Raw genomic sequence first — 16,317 nt, forward strand, 5'->3', positions numbered from 1 at the left:
TGAGTATATTTGTACGTCTCAAGATCAAATTCCAAAAGAAGTATAGTTTATTTTAGAGAAAAGGCATAAAGCCCGACTTCAAATTAATAATGTCATAAACTGGCTAGGATACAATAGTGGTGCGGATACAAAGGCGAAAGCTTGAAGAAAAACTGAAAGATAATAGGCGGCGTGCATACACCTTACAGAGGTAAGTTGAGCAATGGCAAGCATGGCACCTCCACAGCGAAAACAGGATCAAGCCGCTGGAGAACTCTAGGCAAGCTAGAACAGCGGAGCAACTGCAATCAGTAGACTGCACAAAGTGAAGGTCGAGAGGAACCGGGCTGCATGGAGAAAAGCATGTCTCAAGAGCTAACCACCCTGAGCCTTGCCGGAGAGGAGATTCAATCGTCCCTATGTCCGAGCCGTGCCACAATACGCAGAAGCCGTCCACCGGCCGGCTGCCCAGAGCCGAACAAGATGAAGAGATTCTGAAGGATTGCACGGAACCGCCTGGCATGTATATAAGGTACTAATGGGCTTCTGTTATATTTGTAGGATAATATGGGCAGCGAATAAGTGAACTAGAGCTATAATTTCATAACTGACTTCATTTGGATTTTGAAGAAAATTTGAATTTTATATAAGGATTTGAACCGAAGGGCGGGTTCAAAGTTCACGAACAAGTTTGAAAACATTCAAAAATGATCTTGCAAGTTGTGGAGATTTTCCAAAGTAGTACAGTTGGTTGAAAGTAGATAATTATATTTGAGAAGGCGAGTGGCAGCATAGATGTGTGTTCACACTTTTCTCAATCACCCTCCCTTTTCCGTTCTTGTCTTGATGTAATTAAATTCAAAGATGTAATTCGACGTGCAGCGGGAGATGGGATCATCATTTAAATCGGGAGATGAACTAACTTAATTATATGGGGATAAAATCAAATCGGCATTAATATCGAGAGATCTGGTGAAATATTATGGCAAATTCATAGTCAATTTTTTTTATGGAAAATAAATCTCTTGCACTTATTAATCATGGTCCCTTGGCCTCGCTGAAATAGCCCGCTGACCTAATAAATGTATACGGAGGGTGTAGTATATTTCTAACTACTTTTTTGAATGGAGATGATAGGTATTATCGGAAAGGGAGGAGAATGAATTCTTCCAGTTTGAGGTATTTCAAGCTAAGACTGAAATGCTAATTTTCATTGAAATGCACCATCATTTTAAGATAAGTAGCAAAGTCAAGTGTTGCCCAATTTTTTGGGAATAATTTCGGTTCCAACCTCATACAAGAGCAATTCACATGGATGTGACAAAACTGAAAATAATAGGCGGCAAAACTATAAATAATAGAAGAGTTATAAAGATTTAATTAATTAATTTTTAATATTAATGATAATATATTAAAAATAACAAAAGATTTCTAAAGATTTGTACAAGAACATATATTTTAGTAAATATATACATTACTTTCTAATGAATCACAATTAAATGGTTCTAATGTTCAATAATTTGCATTTTAAGATAATATTTATTTAATGCTATTTTTTGTTAATTAAATTTTCAATGGCCCTAGGCTATTTAAGAATGTGGTCTAATATGTTGAAGCGGTGTCAGAGTGAGTTCAGAATTTGGTTAGGCAGCAAGCACATATAGATCTCTTAACCAATCCAGCTAGCAATGACTTCTAGTTTGAAGCCATGGGCACTCCTCCTCGTCCTCCTCCTCTTTGCTGGACTTAGCCTTGGAGCGCCAGCGACGGTGTTCAATGAGAACTTCGTGCCGGTATGGGGTGCTGATGGTTATCACCTAGCCAATCATGGGACCCAGGTTTCCCTCATCATGGATAGAAACTCCGGTACATATCATCAATTTTTGCACCATATATGCTTCTTTACACACTTTTTGCTAAATTGACCCGAATTGAATAATATTAATAGTTTTTTATTTTCCTTTCGGCTGATGCAGGGGCGGGATTTAGCTCCAAGATGATGTATGGCTCAGGGTTGTTCCACATGAGGATCAAGATACCCGCCGGGTATACTGCCGGCGTTGTAACGGCCTTCTATGTGAGTGTTGACACATCTTGTATGTTCCAACCATTTCGTTTGATTTGATGAAAAGCAGAAGTCAGATATACATTCTTGTACGTACATCTAGCTCACGACGCAACCCGAGTACGGTGACCACGACGAGGTGGATTTTGAGTTCTTGGGCAACGTCGATGGCAAGCCAGTGGCTCTCCAGACCAACATCTTCCTAAACGGCCAGGGCTACAGGGAGCAGAAGTTCTACCTCTGGTTCGATCCATCAGCAGCTGTCCATGACTACAAGATACTCTGGAACCAGCACCAGCTCGTGTGAGTACATCATCTATCCCCTGATCCCTTTCCCATCTGCTCAGAAGATCAATGGACATAATATATCACGTGCACCTCGATCACAGGATGCTCGTCGACGAAATGCCCATACGGGTGCTGAAGAACCTACCAGGCCGCAAGCCGGGCTACCAGTTCCCATCGAGGCCGATGAAAATCCGGGCGAGCATCTGGGATGGCTCTTCCTGGGCGACAGACAACGGCAAGATCAGGGTCGACTGGAACCGTGCGCCGTTTACCTCTGCATTCCAGAGGTTCAATGTGGACGCCTGCCCGGCCACCGGAGGTGCACCATGTGGCTCACCGAACCTGTGGTGGAACAAGTTCAGTGACCTAACGCCCGTGCAGAAGGAAGCGTACAAAAACGTCAAGAGCAAGTACATGACCTACAACTATTGTGACGACAAGGGAAGGTCCAACCTCCATCTACCGGGAGAGTGTATTTACAACTAACTAGCTTTCTCTAATATCTAGATGCTCGCCGATCAAGAATCTACTTCAACCGATTCTAGTAATATGTAGCGGTCGAAGTAGATTCTTCTTTTCTCTACAAAATTCCTTTTCCCAAACTGTACAAGCTTCTAGATATTAGATAAAAGGAATATACTATCAGTTCTTCATTATTGCTAAAAAGACTCGATTTCTATGAAAGAATTAAACAAATTTTGTGATCCAAATTACTGTATACATAAGGGTTCACATCATACCCACTTATACTTAGGAGTAATTAATTACATACAGTGTGAGGGGAAGAAATACTTAGCCATGGCCCATCATCATCGCACCAAAACTAGTTAACGATTCGATGATAAGAAAGATGAAGCCCGACTGACAAAATAAACAAGGAATGGGGGATATCTTTGGTGATAGGGAGTGCGCCATTGATGATGCTCGTAGTAACGCATTCTCTCCGTCGCGCTTAGTGGGGAGCATGGCATCGCTATGGCTGCTGCGAGGGACTGGCCGAACTTGCCCTTACACAAGGTGAGACATGGCCCAGAGGACTCCTCTGGACGGGCTGGCTCGATCTCAACGCTTATTTCCATTTGTTGGCTTTGCCGGTGAGAGACTCCATCTTCTCCCGCAGCCTCTGAGAGATGAACACGCCCTGATGATTAGACAAGGACACGTCAAGGTCCCTCTCCGACCGCCTCTCCACGCAGAAAGCAGGCAGCTTGCCCCCATCCGATGCTCGTCTCCTTAACTCCGTCGCTGGCTTCGTTGTATTGTACTAGTACACGACCACATTGCTCTCCCCCTTGCAGACTCGTCGTATGTGCCGCTTGTTGTTGACGTGTGTCAGCAATAAGCCGTGGCCGGCAATGTGGCGACCGGCGTGAGTGTGCGCCTGGTGCGGTCTGGGTCGGACACGGGTGCGTGTGTGTGTCAGCGCGTGTGTGGGTTTTTAGTTGGCGAAATACGGGGCGAGGAGACCGCGTCGGGCGTTGGAGTGAGCCGCGTAGCGCGCCGAGCGCGCGAGCCGCGGAGTGCGGGGCATGGAGATCGTGTGAGTGGGGGTGCGTATGGGCGCGGGCTGGCGTGTCTGTGCACGTGAGTATAAAGCCCCACTCCCGCCGGTGTATTGAGCTGTGGGGTTCGAGTTCGAGCTCGGGCAGAAAAACCAAAAGGCCGTACATGCGGCAAGGTGTTTGTGTGCTAGAAAATTTTCTGTGTTCGTCCTCTCTCTGTTCCATCGTGTCTTCGATGATCACCGTCAGTCCGTGCATCGAGCTGCGCCAATAATTGGCATCAGAGCCACTTTGCGGGGGTGATCGCTGGCGGCCATGTCTCTCGTTCCGTACGGCGGTGATGGTGGCGCGTTGTCGTTGCCGATCCCGCCGCTGACTCCGACGAACTACATCTCCTGGGCGATCAAGGTGGTGGCAATCCTTGATGCCCAAGGGCTGTGGGTCGTGGTTGCGCCAGCGGAGGGCGCGACGATCGACGCCTGCAAGAGCAAGACGGCGCGAGCGATGCTGTTGGGCACGCTGTCGGAGGAGGTTTTGATGCAGGTGGCGACGAAGCCCACGACGAAGAAGGTATGGGACTACCTCAAAGTGCATTTCGTCGGCGCCGATCGGGTGAAGGCTGCACGGCTGGCGACGCGGCGCAGCGAGTTCGATTGCCTAAGGATGGATGACGACGATGAGCTGGATGCGTATGCCGACAAGGTCAACAGCATGGCGGCGAGGTATGCCAGCCTCGGGGCAATGCTCGACGAAGCGGCGATGGTCAAGAAACTCCTCGACACCGTACCGAACCGGCTGTACGCCGAGGTGGCCGGCATTGAGCATTTTTGCAACGTCGATGAAATGTTGTTCGAGGAGGCGCTCGGCCGGCTGAAGGGCTTCGAGGAGCGGACGCGGCAGCGCGCGCAGGCCGTCTGGGAATGGGCAGGCGAGCAGCTCATGCTCACTGTGGCACAGTGGGCGGCGTGGCGGCAACAACATGGTGGAGGCGGCTACGACCACGACGACGACGGAGCGGCCAACACGGCATCGGGTGGTGGAGGGAAACGGTTTTTAGTGAGCCGCATAGCGCGCGTGCATCTCAAGGCGAGGACGTAGTAGCCGCCGTAGTTGCCTGGTTCTGCCATGCGTACTGTCATGATAAACTCTCGCAGATCTCAAGGCCAAGATAGGGTCTGCGGCGTGGCGTATAAGAGGACCTGAGAGGTTCAAATTGGATCCTGGACCGACAATATCTCCGTGTGCTTCTGTGATCGGACTATACAGACGACAGGTTCCACCAAGTGGAGATCACCAGCATCGCGGCAATGCTACACGTACAAACGATTTACAGGCTTTCACAGGATGGTTAGCTTTGATTGGTCAATTGGTGAGCGGGGCGGCCCACCCCCCTGAAAATTAGGGGGAAGAGGTTTGTGATTGGTTGTTAGATGAAAGGAGCGTGTAAAAGCGTGTAAGTCTTTGTATGTCTAGCATTTTTGCCAGCATCGGGGTATCCAGCTTCCACACTCTGCGATCGGACTATACAGACGACAGCCACGCCCTTGCGCTTCAACCACACCGCGCGCGTCGTCAGCCGCCACCGGCTGCACGAGATGGGTGTGACTCAATGGGAGGTTGACGCCTAACACGCCGTTACACCCCTTGGCAAGGCCTACTTCCCCAAGACTTGCCTGGAGAAGATGACCCAAGTGGCGGCGACGGTGACGACGTCAACTGAGGCGGCATGTCATCTTGATATTTACGAAGTCAGTGTAGACGTCTCATCGTGGATGAGAACATCTCCTCCCATTAAAAGTGCATCGCCGGAAATCATAAACTCTGATGGGCTGGAGATACCATTTTCTCTCTAACCACATGGGGATAAAATCCAATCGACATTTAAATCAAAGGATCCGGTGAAATATTACGGCAAATAAATCAAGCTCGCTTATTGATCATGGTCCCTTAGTCTCGCTCAAATGGCCTGCTGACCTAATAAACGTGTACGAAGTGAGTAGTATATTATACCGTCCCTGAGTTTCCAACTACTTTTACCGAATGGAGATAATAAAGGGAACAATGTTGTTTTTTCATTTGAGATATTTCAAGCCAAGATTGATATGGTAATTTCCATTGAAAGGCCCTATCATTTTAAGATAAGTAGCGAAGATAAGTGTTCCCAAAAAAATAGGAGTAATTAACTATGTTGCAAATTCATACAAAGGTAATATATTCTCTATAACACTAAGCTCCCTAGTTTTAAAGAGCCCACATTCAATTGAGGTCTTCAATTAAAATTGGATCACCTGATTTTGACCGGATCAACAATTTTTCAAAGCTCTCTCACTCAGTTGTTTTATACTATACACTATGATTTCTATTTTTTAAGGCCTCACAATTAGTCGAGATATTCAATTTAGAATTAGGTCAAACGGTTTTGACCGAGTCAACACATTTGAAAGCTCTCCCATTCGATTCTTTTAATTCATTATGTTCCCTCATTTTGAAACTTTTTCATTCAATTGAGGTATTCAATTCTGGATTTGATTTACGATTTTGACCGGCCCAACAATCTTTCAAATCAATCTGCAGCAACCGGTCTATAAAAATATATCAATACCGCACACCCCTCCCACCATTTAAAAAAAGTGCCATCATGTGATATTGTAGCACAAATATAGTAGTACATGAAACCACGGACAAAGAAATTTTCCCACATAAATATAGGTTGGTTAGCGGATAACAGAAAATCACACCACAAAAGGCTCACTAAATCACGCATTATTAAAAAGTAAAACACACTATCTTCTCCCTTACCCGCCAAACTAAATATTTCATCGATTTCAAAATATAAGGGGTATTAGTTTTGTGAAAAATTAAATTTCATTAATTTTGACCAAGTTCAGAGAAAAAATGTCGATATCCATAATATTAAACAGAACAAGTATGGAATTCATTTCATGAGCTGATTTGATATTATGGATTTTGACATATTTCTCTACAAATTTGATCAAACTTAAATAGGTTTGACTTCTAAAAAAAGTAATACACCATATATTTTTAAACAGAGTGATTTTTTTTAGGAATCCAAGAACACCAACGATGTAACAAAATGCGCCCAACCCTTCTAGTTATGACGAATGTGACAACATTTTAAAAAAATATGCGGCAAAACAATAAGGGCAACACTACGTGTCCGCCGGCGGATAAAAAAAATATCGTCCGCCTTTAGGGCCATCAGATTGACGCAAAAATAGCCATCAGATATCCCAAATGTGTGTGTCGTGAATTGCAACAAGCTGGTTGTTGCGTGTTCAGTCTGCAACGACGCCTTTGTTGCAAAACCATCCGAAGCATTTTTTAGCGTGACACATTATTTTTTAAGGGTTATTTTTGCAACAAATGTCATGTTGCGGAAAAATATTTGCAACAAAGGTTGTTTCAAAAAAAGTCATCATTCAACTTTTTGCAACATAGATGATGTCGCGAAAGGATTTTTGCAACAAGGAAGATGTTGCAGAAAAAATTCAATGCAAAAAAATAATCTCGCTCGCTACTTGTTGGGGGCTTCGTATGTTTGTAACATAGTGTGTATACAAATTTGTGTTTGCAACATGCCCAATGTTGCAAACTTGTTGGCCCGTCTCGCATAGCTCTACGCAGGGCCGGCCCTGAGGGGGGGGCAGGGGGGGCGGCCGCCCCGGGCCCCCGATTAGGAAGGGGCCCCCAATTGATTGGTTTCCTATATACGTTTGTGATGTTTAGCCTGTCGATTGATTCTCCAAAAGGAAAGAAAAATTAACTGATCAATCAATCATCGGCTCGCATGCCATGCAGTCTTTTCGGCTTTTACCTCTCTTCCCCAATTGGCAACAAATCGGCCATGCCATGGATGATAGCGCCCCACCCGCTCGTCTAATCGTGATTTTCAGCTGTCGGGCGCCATTAGTGGAACAAAGTAAAGCGGTGTCCAGATTCCCATCAATTTCTCTTCAACACATAGTTTCCCTTTCCTTCTCTTTCTATGTCTTGTTCGATCATTCATTCGTTTCTCAAGATCATCCTCGTACATATCTCTTTCTCACACTCCGATTTAATGTATTGATTGGGATTAGAAAAGAGAAACTTGGACTTTTGTTCGTGACTCTCGTATGCAGCAGCAAAATCTTGCTTTTTTGAGGTTTCTAGCATCCAGGTACCTTGTTCCATGCCTTTCATAGCACTACTTTTCAATTAGCAGTGCTCTTAATTTCTTGTATCATATGTTGTGTGCTGATTAGCAAGATTGCTATTTATTTAACAAGATGCTATCAAGAAAGAATCCATCTGATAATGAGGAAAAAAGTGCATATGAGTTGATTGAGTCCCACATTAGTTGTTGGCATTTTTAGAACAGATAAAAGTATTCTACTGATTCCCCGCAAAAAAAAAACAGTATTTCTACTGCTAGGAATTCCCAGGACTTAACTTTAGTTCTTCTTCAAGAACAACTAGTGAAAACTTTAGGAAGATAAAATTTGAGTAGGCATGAAAGTGTTACCAATTCACCTATAGAAATATATGTAAGTGTACATTGACAAGATCGATCAACTAAAACTGTGAATGTTTGCGACCCCAGCTTTTTTAATAGTCAAGAAGACAAGACACTACAATGCAGTTAAAATAGAAAAAAAATACGCATATGTTTATGTGGATTTAGGGCCCCTCTGTGTTGTCTTGCCCCGGGCCCCCAAAATATCAGGGCCGGCCCTGGCTCTACGTGCCGTATGGTTGAGTCAAATTGGACAGCCACAGAGGCGATGGATACGCGTGAGTCATCCGCTGGCTGCAAGGTAACGTTTCACAAACAATAATAACAGAAGAGTTAAAAAGATTTAATTTAATTAATTTTTAATATTAATGATAATCTACTACCACTATAAAAGAAAGAGAGGACGGAGAACCGATTCATTTTATCCGTCTAATCCTAAAATCTAACGATCAAGATCTTCCTAATGTTTGACATCAAACAAACTTACACAGACAGAGCAACCCACTAATCCCACCCACGATCGATCTCCCGTCAAAAAAAGGAAATAACTACGATCGTTCCTCTCGGTACTGCTTCGCCCCAACCAAAAAATCCCCACGATCGTTCCTACCCGCTCGCTCCGTCCCCGACTCCCCTCCCTCCCACGCCTCGCGCCTCCTTGCACCGCTCCGGCAGCCGCTCGCCATCCGCCGTCGCCGGCGACCACCAGCAGCGCCCGTCGCGCCTCTCCGCGCGCCACTCGGAGGCCCCAGCCAGGCCGCGCAGCCGTCCTCCACAACCCGGGCCTCCTCCTCGACCTCGCCTCTCCGTGCGACAACCGGCGTCGCCGCCGGCGGCCACGGGTCCAGCGCCGCCTTCGTCCTCCACCTTCTCCTAAAGCGCGCGTTCGCCGCGGGCGCTGGAGGTGGCGCGGCGGTCCTCGCCCTCGAGCTCACTGAGGACGGCGTCCTTGCCGAGCAGCTCGACGAGAGCAGGAGGCTCGCCTCGCTGCCAATGTCACTGAACTGAATCGGCAGCCATCTCAGCCACGTCTTTCAGCACGTAACCGGCGAACCTATTCAGCAGCTCCTGGGCAAACAGCTTTGACCCCTGTTAACACGTTATGAGGATCCATGGCCTCTTCTTCTATTTCTTCAGTGTTTCTGCTGCATCTTCCTGACACTGGTCCTCAACTAGCTTATTTTGCTCTTCTTTCTGAAGATCCATGGCCTGCTTTTCCAATTGTTGAGTGGGTACAGTAGTCTTCATATCATCACCTAATTGATTGCAAACAAAATTCTCATCCGTTTCAGATACGATAGTCCCGCTTTTCTGACTCTTCTCTGCTTCTGAACTTGCCTTCTCTGTTTCAAGACACATAACGCGGGACACTGCAACTACAGAAAGGCATGGGACACGCACCGATTTAAGTCCATGTCAGGGGCATCACCTGTCTCACGTTCGCAGGAGGAAGAAGCTCTGAGTTCGCCGGAGGTACACAAACATCCGTCGAGCACTCCAATGTCGCCTACGGCGTCTGCACCAGAGGTATGCTTCCACTTGACCGCTGTTAACAAGCGCCTTGAGCCGAGTAGACACCGGCCAAGTCCAACATTTGATTCAGCGATGTATGCACACCAGACCTGAGCGTCAATCATCCTCCAAATCCAATACATTACGTTAATTTTCATGTCTAGAATTGACCCTCGAGGTGATGCTTTTTCATGTGTAGAATTCAGCATGTTAGGCAAGAGCGTCAATCAATCTATACTATAATATCAGACATGAGAGACCAGTCCATTTTTTCTTGTAAAGTGCATGTTGTTTCAGGTCCTCAAAATTGCTCATGTCTGCCTCAGTTTCCTGAATCTTGTTGATTGGAAGATATTCTTGGTTCTGCTTAGTTGATAAGCACCTTGGTTTCAGTTTCAATTCCTCTGTTGATTATTCCAGTTTCGATCTGGTTGAACCTTCTTGAAGAATTTGTTATTCTTTTGGTCATGGGGCGTAATTGTCTCTGCTTTTCGAATTTTCATCACTCTTCCTTACTCAATGTTTCAGCCATCGGATGTTTCGATACAAGTCAAACACAACTGTCACAAAGATTCATGTGAAATCATGCTGAATAGTAGAAGTATCTTGATTGTAAGCGTTGCACTGAAATGCAAACATGAAAAATGACACATAATTTAGAATCCAATATAAATCTAAGCGTGCGCACACTTGGTTCAGTTTCCATTCTTTTGTTAAGTCCACTGGATTCCTGGCGAGCCCGTGCGCAGCATGCTGATTCTGAATTTTAGCATGCTCTTGAAGTGTAGGATGATTGGTTTTGATGTCTCTGTTGTTTGTGCGCGTGCAGGTGCCAAAGGCGTCTCAGGTGGAGGCGAAGGAGGTTCTTCTAATTCCTAAGGCACCAGACTGGACATTCCTATGTTGACTACCATTTATGGTCAATAAAGTTGTCCGTGTTTGTTTTTGATTGCTCAACTAAATATCTGAAGCCAAATGATGTATGCATTCATGTTTCTCCTCTAAGGCAGAAAGACTGGACATTCCTATGGTGAGTATACCATTCATGCTCAATATAGTTGTCTGTATTTGTTTTCGATTGCTCGCCTGAATATCTGAAGCCAAATGTTTTTCTATCATTGGCTATATCAGATAATCCCAATAGTCCCTAATGTTGCAAATCATGTTTTTTTGTTTAAGTTTATCTTTCTCTTGAGATAATCTGAAGAAATTTAAGTTGTTTCCATTGGCAAAGAGCAACATGAACTATTGTTACAAGTCTATCATATATTTCTGAAATTTTAAAAGATATTCATTGGCATGCATTTTAAATGATGATTAAGGTATGTCTCAGTATGTCGTGTTATTTCACTGCTGGGGGTTTGCACGTATTTTGATTTCTAAACAAATCTCAATTTCTCAATTTCTATGCGGAAACAATAATTATCCAGAAGTAGCCTAATTATATGTATTTGTGTTCGCACATATACATCGTAATTTCTATGCTAAGGGGTATTTATATGAACTTGGTTCAGGGCCAACAATACCAGCTGTAGTGCTGAAACAAGCACGCTTCCATCATTTGTTACCGGTTCCTTTTGCTCGATAGCAGGCTCGTTTTCTTGGATGTGGTATAATTATATGCCGACAGATATTGACAGGTGTATAATGTAGTATATATTCCTAATTCCTCCAATGTCTTAATAGCATGAAGAATGTAGCACTTCAGGTCCTCATCAAGTAAGGTTTCCATTTAAGCATGGTGTCCATGCATGCTATTGTTAACTTTGCTGACAATGGCAGCTTAGTGATCACCGTGTTTGTTAAATTTAATTTTCACCTCCGTGTAATGTATCATAGTACTATGCACAAAGATACTTCAACACTAAAGCTCGCACCTAACTTGCTCGGGCCTCGGCTCATGATTCTTTCAACTTTCATGTAGTGCTGCTGAAATATTATGTAACAGTCAAATTTGATGATATTTTGAATGGGCACAACTGTGCCGGTAGAGGTTGACAGTTAATGAATTTTGTGATAATCTTCGGTTATACTGTTATATATAGCACTTTGCTGGTTATATGGTTCACATTCTCTGAGCCAATTCACAATGACCATTCCTGATTTGGGCCTTATGTTTTTAAATCATTTTGTAACATTTTGGTTGATTTTTTATGCTGCTCCTTAATTTTTTTCATTGACTGGTGTTGAACTAAATGAGTGTTGCCATTACAGGATGCCCAGTACAACCGAAGATGGGTTCCCGATTGTTCCTAGATATTTCAGAGCAACTAGAGTGGTCTTACCTGACAAGCTCCAATGTTGTGCTGAAGTATTTTGAACAAGCTTGTCCTTTGCCTTATGCCGGAACAAGGCACCTTCTATTCCCCATGGGCACCAAGAATGCGAAGACATTGACGATTCGAGCAAATGTAGGTTCAGGCTTCAAGATTGAGCCGAGCGCCCTACCAGCAGATCTGGATAATGCATATCAGCGATTGGATATTTCTGGCCCTACAGTTAACCCTTTTGTTTTTTCCTGTATGGTGAGGGCGAGATAAAAGATATGCTTTCTGTTTGTGCTGAGCATGGAGCTTGGGTAGTGATAGACACCTTCTCTGGTCTGGAGTTCCACAACAGAGATGGCTGGATTTTGCGGAACGGGTAATTTTTTTATTATAGCATTTGCTTATATGACCTTTCCTTGGTCGAACATATTTCACAAGTAATTTTTTTTCTTCAAAAAGGATGATATTTTCACAAGCCCAAGTCGACATATTTCACAAGTACTTTTTTTTCTTCGAAAAGGAGGATATTTTCACAAGCCCAAGCCGACCACATGGCACTTTGAAATGCACTTATAGGAAGCTGTTGGTTCTGAAGAACAAGAGGGATCAACATTTCTCTAATCTCATCACGCCAACAAACTGACGAAGGTTAGTCCCTGACATACCTATCCTTTTTGTTGTCTTTCTCTGGTTTCGTGCGATGAACAGACACTCGAGAGCTGTGGTTGGGATGTCGCCAGGTACCACTGTGGTATTTAGATGCTGGCGAAACCGACGGCGTACATCGGCAAATCGTTCAGGGTGGATGATTTTGAAGGCGAGCTCGACGGCTGCAATATCAGGGAAGCCCTACTGAACTACTGCAGGTTCAGCTTACCCTGTAGTATTTTCTTTACAACAAGGCCTCACACGAGCAAAACTGTCATCTTGTTGTTTAGTTTTGGCCCGGGACTGCAATTTTTTCCCTTATTGCATCCCTTAGTGCATAAAATAAAATATATAATGTGCATAAAAGCTGAAAACAACCATTACGATCATAGTAGGCGAACTGAAATTGTAGGGATATAAAGCAGTACCTGAACATACAAAAGCTGGCCACAACTCTGTCTTCAATTCCATCTTGTTTCCAGATTTCAGGAGTAGATCATCACCACCATCACGACGATCAGGCTCTTTGTCAGTGCAAATAACAGACTAACACCACAAGGACTTCATTAACCTTAGCCACTTCTTATGGGTACATGAGAACTAAAAAAATTCATCTGTTAAAATTTGTTTTTGTGACTGTTTGGACTAATTCATGTGCATAATTTATATTTTCAATTAGACTGATTTATTGTAGTTTTATCAATGAAGTATATTAAGATGTGGGCATTATATCGAAAGTGTTGTTCTACACCCGAGGTCATGTGAGCTCGGGTGAACAGTAAAATAAATAAAAAATGGAAAAACAATTCAAAAAATGTGATTTCTTTTTGTGTGAGACACTGAAAAAATGTTTATTGGCTTGCAAAATTTCAATACTATCTTTCTTGACAGATTGTTTGTGGTCTGCCATGAGCCCACGACGTACCCATCTGCATCTGCCTCGCCTTGAGGCCACAGCAGCACCCCTGCCCTTCTGCTCCTGCTGGCGACCGCAACCCTCTGGCGGCAGCGACGCCGCTCTCGTGTGCTGGCCTTGCTGTCTCATCTCCTCTCGCTCTCATGTTTGGGTCTGATGTTAGCGTTATGTGTGTGTGGATGGATATGATGCTACCACGGTGTGTGTACAAATCTATTTTTGGTTTATTTTTCTTTGGAGTATTGCTGTTGGAGATGAGCTTAAGAGGCGAAAGAGTAAAGATCTGGTAGGCTGTTTGTATTGCTTCAGGAGAATCTTTTATCACTGTTTTTGGGACTGTATTTATGTCAAAGAGGCATGTAGGGAGCTGGAACAAATTTGTTACTTCTCATGGCCACTTTTTTGAACATGATTACTGAGCTTGACTATGCGGAGGTAGTAAAAAAATATCAGTGTGATGGGCTTGAGAGATATCATGTAATCCCTTTTATTGAGGAAATTAAGGAGATCTGTGCGAGTAATATTCAGGTGGAGTTCGTTTGATGCAGAGTAGCAAATATGTGTGCTCATCTTTTAGCTAGAGCTGGTGTAAATGTTGCTGAGTGTGAGCAGTAGACGGACTCTACTCCGTCAATGCTGGAGCATTCATATCCCAATGACGCGAGCTGACAACACCCCGCTTGTGTTGATAACGGTTTCTCACTGCGGTTGCAATGCGATGCGTACCAGGTGCATGGTGTAGCTTGTGAAGGGCGGCCCTCACATCCAGCTCAAGGAGAATAGATTTTTCAGTTTCAAACATTTCCTTCCAATGACATGTGTCTCGTGTGATGGTCTTTTTTTTGCGAGGAACTTGGAATTGACAAGTGGGGGTTTTGAGCCGTACTTCTTGGATTGATGGTGTGAGTTTTTTTCATTGAATTAGAGGTGTGTGTTTTTTCTCCCGCTGCAACGCACGGGCATTTTTACTAGTATAATAAAAACAACAAAAGGGTTCTAAAGATTTGTACAAGACCATATCTTTAAGTAAATATATACATTACTGTACTGCATCTAATTATTATTTTTAATTCCTAATTAGCTAGTAGTAGTGTGGGGGAAAAGGTGTACGCTACTAGTCCTAATTATCTGCTAGTAGCGTGGGAGAAAAGTGCATGCTACTAGTTCTTAGGATAGTAGTAGCGCGGGTTACAAAAAAGCGCTACTGCTATCTTCAGTTACCAGTAGCGCTGAGATAAACAAGCGCTACTGCTAAAAAATAGCTGTAGCATTCTAGCAGTAGCGCGTCTGCCAACGCTACTGGTATCAAAAAAACCCGCGCTACTGGTAAGCATTTTTCTAGTAGTGGTCGCATGTGCTGCTTATTGTTGACGTGGACGGTGAGGTTGAAGGCCGGCCAGATGGCAGGGTTCTGCATGGGGTCAAGCCCTTGGACACCTGTTAGCTGGACCGAGTACCCGAGCTCCAGACCTCGAGTGAGGAAGGACAAGCCTGCACAGATCACGCCAGCGTGTGCAGCAAAAGGGTCATCGCATCATTGTGGCTTTTCTCGTTGTCGACGACGTCAGACTCTGGATCTGGTCAATGTCGAAGATGTAGTAGTCGCCATAGTCGCCATAGAGTTCAAGTCCCTGATTTGACATTGGTGCTTGCATTTTTCTAAATTTATTTCAGGCCCTTCTGATAATGTACGTTCAGTGGGAGGAGACGTTCATGTCGACTATGAAGGCGTTTCTGGCGACTTTGTCAATCTCAAAATGATGTGCCGGCTCAATCTTTCAGAGGTGCTCATAGAGATAGGGTGTACATGCATTCATATGGGTAAAGATATGCTCGTGTATGTGAGCGACTTCAATAGTATCTGCGCAAAAGGTTCGTAGAGATTACCATCTACACTAGCCTAAGCACAAGCATGTTTCGAAACAAATATATGGAAGACGTGATATAATATCAGACTGACTAATTCACATCTAGATGTTTTTTAAGGATGTCACATTTAACTGTTTTTTTCTTCAACGCAGGTACAACGATCGCATCTGGCATCGCTAGCTCGCAGCACAGCGATCGATATCCGGCATCGCTCGCTCGCAGCGCTGGCCTGTTGCGGGCTGTTTTTCTTTGGCCGCGTCTGTTGCTGGTCGTTAGTTTTCGTTTTTGGGCCATTTTTTGTTTTGATTTTTGAATATTCTTTTTTGCGTACAACACATGGGACATTTTTTAAAAATAGATACCTTTTTTACTCATTTTTTTGTGGATACATACAATGCCAGATAGGGTTGCTACAAGCTTAAACATCGTCAAAAAAGGGATGTCTAGGCTTCGTATAGTCAATGGGTCCCCTGTTGCATGTCAAGTATCGACTCACAACTAGGGTGTGTGTGTGTCTGTATGTGTGTTTTATTTGTGGCCCCCCAGTTATAAATTCACCATCAACTCGCAACTAGGGGATGTGTGTATGTGTGTCGAGGGTCCCCAATTGCATGTCGATAACCGACTTGCAACTAGAGTGTATGCGTGTGTGTGTGTGTGTGTGTTTTATTTGTGACCCCCCAGTTGCAAGTTGACCACCAACTCGCAACTAGGGGATGTGTGTGTGTGTGTGGAGGGTCTCCAATTGCATGTCGATA

General features: G+C 44.2%; 1 protein-coding gene and 1 long non-coding RNA gene across 6 annotated transcripts; both read left to right on the top strand.

Moving 5' to 3' along the window:
* Positions 1 to 1,615: 1,615 nt before the first annotated feature.
* Positions 1,616 to 2,818, top strand: LOC123065093 (xyloglucan endotransglucosylase/hydrolase protein 2). Its single transcript, XM_044488459.1, has 4 exons — positions 1,616 to 1,845; positions 1,956 to 2,056; positions 2,148 to 2,347; positions 2,434 to 2,818. Exons 1-4 carry the CDS (start codon positions 1,668 to 1,670, stop codon positions 2,816 to 2,818), a joined length of 864 nt encoding a protein of 287 aa, XP_044344394.1. The 5' UTR covers positions 1,616 to 1,667.
* A 6,107-nt stretch (positions 2,819 to 8,925) lies between these two features.
* LOC123069124 (uncharacterized) lies at positions 8,926 to 14,166 on the top strand. Of its 5 annotated transcripts, none has more exons than XR_006432274.1 (6): positions 8,926 to 9,874; positions 10,689 to 10,889; positions 11,374 to 11,578; positions 12,074 to 12,502; positions 12,647 to 12,774; positions 12,867 to 14,166. It is a non-coding gene; the product is annotated as an uncharacterized lncRNA (long non-coding RNA). The 5 variants fall into 5 exon arrangements; XR_006432275.1 differs by having other exon boundaries at positions 11,374 to 11,499; XR_006432272.1 differs by lacking the exon at positions 11,374 to 11,578 and having other exon boundaries at positions 12,867 to 12,992; positions 13,666 to 14,099.
* The last annotated feature ends 2,151 nt before the right edge of the window (positions 14,167 to 16,317 follow it).

Source organism: Triticum aestivum, chromosome 3B, assembly GCF_018294505.1.
Source record: "Triticum aestivum cultivar Chinese Spring chromosome 3B, IWGSC CS RefSeq v2.1, whole genome shotgun sequence".
NCBI lineage: Eukaryota > Viridiplantae > Streptophyta > Magnoliopsida > Poales > Poaceae > Triticum > Triticum aestivum.